The sequence below is a fragment of the Sinocyclocheilus anshuiensis genome, unplaced genomic scaffold, assembly GCF_001515605.1.
Source record: "Sinocyclocheilus anshuiensis isolate Anshui unplaced genomic scaffold, SAMN03320099.WGS_v1.1 scaffold1036, whole genome shotgun sequence".
In the NCBI taxonomy this organism is placed as follows: Eukaryota; Metazoa; Chordata; class Actinopteri; order Cypriniformes; family Cyprinidae; genus Sinocyclocheilus; species Sinocyclocheilus anshuiensis.
The window spans coordinates 147,538-153,537 of NW_015550226.1; the positions used below are offsets into that span (position 1 = coordinate 147,538).

At 32.2% G+C, this 6,000-nt stretch overlaps 1 protein-coding gene across 1 annotated transcript in view; it reads left to right on the forward strand.

The window, feature by feature from the left end:
* The window catches only part of LOC107661016 (sal-like protein 3), a 59,469-nt gene that overhangs the window by 40,999 nt on the left and 12,470 nt on the right, over positions 1–6,000 (forward strand). The window contains exon 3 of the mRNA XM_016450462.1: positions 1,369–1,703. Within this exon, the coding sequence (XP_016305948.1) occupies positions 1,369–1,703 (335 nt within the window). The remainder of the gene's footprint in view (positions 1–1,368; positions 1,704–6,000) is intronic.

Consider the following 6,000-nt stretch of genomic DNA (forward strand, 5'->3'; position numbering starts at 1 on the left):
CTGAATTGGGCCAGATCAAAATGTAACAATGGAACCAAAACACAACCTTAAGTAAACCATATCAACACCAATCTTTAACCAGAAAGCCCAAAACTGAGCCACACCTAGGCCTGATCCTGATAATGATGTCATTAGGTCAGATAGAGTTATGCTTGGTTCAGACTACACGATTTTAGCCCGATTTTGCCCCGATTTGCTTGACGTAGGGTGTCGGGGGATTCATAAATGACAATGGGCGTCGGGACGCAAGATTCCATCGTTTCAGCACGTGTAGTGTGTCATAGTGGACAACAACCGATTCTGCGTCTGCGATGCTTCACGACATCACGACAGAAAGACTAGCATGTTTAATTTTTTTTCCGTCATCCACAACAAGTTCTGTCATATTGGTGACGTTGACCAATAGCAGCACAGAAGCGGTTTCAAACATAGCAAAACGAAAGAGAGATGATGGTGCTGCTAGGTGGAATTATGAGATGGAGGAAAGGTTCGTGGAGCTGTGGCAACAGTATTATTATTATTATTATTATTATTATTATTATTATTATTATTATTATTATTATTATTATTATTATTATTATTATTATTATTATTATTATTATTATTATGTTGAAAACAGCTGAGTAAAACTTGGGCTTTTTTTTCCAGGTTTCTTTGATGAATAGAAAGTTCAGAAGAACAGCATTTATCTGGATAGAAACTTTGCATCACTTTGTATCAATTTAAAGCATTGTTGCTAAATAAAAGTATTAATTTCTATAATTTCTCCCTTTTGAATATGCTTTTAAATGGTATAGTGTATAATATAATATATTGTATAGTATAATGTTACAAAAGCTTTTTTATTTCAGATAAATGCTGATCTTTGGATCTTTCCATTCATCAAAGAATTCTGAAAAAAAAAAATAATAATAATAATAATTAATTAAATATTGTAGGTTGGCACTAATGAATTGTATACAATAGTGTAGTGTACACGCATTTTAAATCATAATAATAATAATAATAATAACAACGTTTCTTAAACAGTAAATCAGCATATTAGAATGATCATGTAGTAAGACTGAAGTAATGATGCTAAAAATTTAGCTTTGATCACAGAAATAAAATGCATTTTAAAATTAAATGGTTAAAAAATATAATCAAATAAAAAGCATATATTTTAAATATTCAAAATATTTCACAATATTACTGCTGTTGCTGTATTTTGGATCAAATAAATGCAGGCTTGGTGAGCAGAAGAGAATTCTTAAAAAAAAAAAAACATTAAAAATCACAGTATACAATACAAGTAAATAAAAGAAACATTTTCATGTTATTTATTTATTCATTCATTCATTCATTCATTCATTCATTTCATTTATTTAGGTTTAAACACTCCCAGTATTATGAGCTCAGAACCAAGCACAGTCAAATTTGACAATGGACACAGTAAACCACCGGCCATGTGTGAGGGGCATCACTTACCAGCTGGCCCCCTGGTACCTACCACAACCCCTCAGACAACAATAAGCCCCAACCTTACACCAAAGCTGGCACCACCTCCACCTCGGCGGACCCCCAAACAACATAACTGCACCTCTTGTGGGAAGAATTTTTCATCAGCCAGTGCTCTTCAGATCCATGAGCGCACTCACACAGGAGAAAAACCATTTGGTTGTTCCATCTGTGGCAGAGCCTTCACCACAAAGGGAAATCTGAAGGTATGGCTTAAAATACGTTTAGCCTATGTGTGTATATTAGTTTATATTTATGGTATTACATATATAAATGTATTTGTTGTTTGCAGTTGTGGAAAGTAACAGTAAGTATTTTTACTTTGGTACTGTACTCAAGTATATTTTTCCAGTATCTACACTTTATTAGAATATTTTTATTTTGAGAAGCTTTTATTTTTACTTCACTGCATACCAAATCATAGTATCGTACTTTTTACTCCACTAGATTTCTTAGAACATGTCATTCCTCATTATTTTGAACTGGAGAAATCGTCACACTCTCTGAAACCAAAAGCAGTGTCAGACACATGAACAAGCTGATTCTTTTCAATTAACCTGTTAAATTGGTTCGCAAATCACACTGGACGATTCATTCACAAATTGAAGTGATGCAGCTTTTCTCAAGTCAACAACTCACTGATTCAAATGATATGGTAAAAGCAAGCCTCCAGGTAACAATTCAACGTGATCTCATGATAATTTGTATGTATTTTATGTAAAATGTGGTTCCATAAAACATACATTTACTTACGCTTTTACAGGCACTAAAACGTATAAAACTGATGTATTGATGACACCTAAAAATTAATCCTTGAATATATTGAAATCGCGGCAATAATCTTATTATTATTGTTATTTTTAGTTGTCATATCAATTACTTTGTTTTCATTTGCATTATTAAATTGTTTACTCGTTTACTTAATATGAAATGATAACATTTTGTTCTGTTCTGTGTGATTTCTGCTGTCAGCTCGTTTTCCAAGAATTCTATTATTAATAGAATAATAATGTTAATCAAGACTTCACTTTAAACCCTTAAAATAAATAACATTTCTGCAATCGTTTAACCTTTACTTGTCATGTAATGTTTACTTTGTTGCCATGGGCCACAAAAGGCATTTTCTCCGACATGCTGTGACTGACAATAGAACTATAAAATACACCAAAAACGCAACATAATTACGAAATGAAACAATTTTATTTGTGCGCTGTAATCAAAATATTCCGAATCCATACAACTGCGAGGAACAGACCCAAATCCTTTATTCGGCGATTCATCTCCATCCTGAGCAGCGCATCTAACGACCGTAAGCATCAAAGCCCACGCTGACTGATGTGCTCTTTACAGTGTTGCCAACTAATTTTCAGGGGAAGTTGCTAAAGGAAGGTCGATTTGTTGCTAAAAGTTGCTAAATTATGTTGTGATGTCATTGCGCGATGACGACATTACGTAATCACGACACAAAATTGTGTGACTACATCAAATCACAGAAAAACAAATATTTTTTTTATATGTTAATTTAGATTTGTTCGTAAAATAATATAAATTCATAATATAATATGTGTGGCACCAGCGTAATATACAGTAAATAAATCAATAATTCCACTGCTCTGTTGTCTCCTCTGAGGCTGGGACTCTAAATACTGTTCTGTGCTCATCAGTGCAGCCAAAGACAGCTAGCATGTTTTGCTCAAACTTTCGTAATGGCATTAGAGCTGGTACACCGTTGTCGCTTGTGAAATCAAATGACGGCGCCGTGAGTGGAAATGTACAGATTTAGGGGTGGTAATATTATAATGAGATCCCTTTGCAACATCACTAGGGGAGTGAAATCAGACGTGCTCGATTTTTCAGACGCTTGCAGAAAAAGGCTTAAAACAAAGTTACTGGGTTAATCCCTTCACGTTTCCTTGGTTGGTAGATGCACTGGGGACCTGACTATAGCACTTAAAACCTGGAAAAGTCATATTTTCATGATATGTCATCTTTAAATGTTGTTTTTTTTTTCAGTTGTTTGCACACATGAAGTATCATTAACCTAAATTGATATTTGAATATATGACAAGCCCCTTCTCCCAAATATTTTGAGCAGTAGGATTATGTAATATAAAATTATTAAATATAAAATATAATTATATAAGTTAAAATTACAAAATAAACATTCACCAATCAGTGCTTTTTACTTTTAATACTTAAAGCTGCAGTCCGTAAGTTTTGGCTCTTTGTTGCCAGTTTGTCGCCGTCTGTTTGAAACCTGCAATTGTTATTTGTGGAATTATTATATTAACATGGCTTGTGCATCGGCATGGCTCCTCAGTGTGGATGAATCTTAATATTTTGAGGAGTATGTGGCGGCTGTCAGTCACCACACCAGTGTGGATACTGTACTTCGGAATTACAGATTCTATGTCTTGGAAGTATGACCCAAATACAAAGTTTAACCAGAAAATGTAATCTGAAAAAGTAAGTAACATGTCTGCCACTTTTGTTCTGACCAACTGAAAAAAAAAGAAAAGAAAAAACATTACATTGCGTCATTAATGGTCATTAAATCTAATGATCTCTTAGCTAATATCACATCAAACTATGCAAATGATTATTATTGTTATACTTTGTTCTCAAACTGTTAATATGGTTACACTTTATTTCGATAGTCAACTTTAGACATTCTACTAACTATAAGTAACTTTGCAACTACGTCAACTAATTCTCATTAATTTGCAACTGTTATGAACCCATCAAAATAAAGTGTTAGAAGATATTAAGCAGACAGTCTACTAATAATCTAATGAATGCTAGTTGACATGTAATTGCAAAGGTACTTACTGTTAGAATGTCTAAAGTGGACTATCAAAATAAAGTGTTACTGTTAATATTAACAACATCAGCATTGCATGTCTATATGTATTTAGCAGGAGCGTTGCTAGGGTTTGGAGAGATAAGGGGCTTAGCCCCAGTAAAAAAATTTAAAAAATATATTATTTTATTTAAAATACATTTATTTCATACTAGGTAAAATTCGAAACCATTAACATATGTATTGACATATCACTGATAGGCCTATACAATTATAATTTAACTTCATTTGGAGTATTTTGTTATTGCACAATGCATATTTCTTAATATTATGCCTAATATGTGTTTTAATATCATTATTATCTCTGTATAATATCGGTCTTTAAATGCAATATATTTAAAGTGTATCTGAGGTATACTTGCAATAGTTTGACTTTAGCACAATCAAATATACTGTACATCTTTAATTGGACTTTAGCACTACTTCCACATAATTATTTACATTAAATCATATTTAAATTAAATTAAATTAAATTGCATTAAGCACAAAATTAGTTGTTTTGATTTAGCAGACTTTAGGTATACCAGTTTAGTATACCAAAATACAATTGCAGGGTATTATTATTAAGCACATAAATATGTAAATGTGTTTGTAGAATTCTTAGCACAAAATAAATGCATATGTTCTGGGTTCTGAACCTCACTGACCACATATTTGATGTTTTATCTGAAATTAAAGTAATTTATTTGTTTACAATACATGTGGATAAATGACCAACTAGAGCTGCTCGAATCTGGATAAACTGAGAATGGAGAATAACAATTTTATTTTTAAAATAGATATTATTATTTTCCCACCATGACTCTAAAAAAACAAACAAAAAAAACTAAACAAAATAACATTTAATTTCCTAGAGTTTCAAGTCAAAATTGCTACAGTCTATTTATAAAATATTTTCAGTATTCAACAAACTGTAAAAAAAAAAAATTATAATAAGTTGAACAAATGATTCAATTCACTTGTTTCATTCCTGAATGAATCAATCAAAAGTTTTTTTTTTTTTAATGAATCTCTTTTTAAGTCACTTTTCTCCTCTCCACCTTCTGGTGTTACGTTGTAATTGATACAATCTTAATTTGAAGCGTCCTCACTTTCAAAACGGAGATTTATTCTATTTTGATAGCTATATCTGAACTATAAACTTTTATTCCAGTACATCTGTGATTATTTGAATGTTTGTGACACAGAAATAGCGATACAAAAGACTGTATAAAGATGTTTTATATACATTAACTGTTCTCTCTGGTCAGCAGCAGTGTGAATGCAGATTTGAATGTTATAGTGTGATTCAAGGGATTAATAGACCTAGCATAGCAGAATCCTGTCATTTATTAACAAGATTGCGAGAGTGATTGAATCTGTTCGCGATCTGGCTATTTATTTAAATATCCCAAAAATCAAAGAAGGGTTTCAAAGCTTGTTTAGTTAAATTAACACATATGGTAAGCAACGCCGCTGGTATTTAGTGTGTATTAGAGAAAGAAAGAAAGAAGGCGTGGTTTCAGTAACCGCAGTTAGTGTTGATGCAGCCATGTCAGGGAGACACTGTGTTTCTAGGCGAAAGCAAAAGCACTTTATTTGGCCTTCCGAAAGTAGATGCATTTAGGAATCTTTAAGATTACTTACAACAGAACAGCAATGCA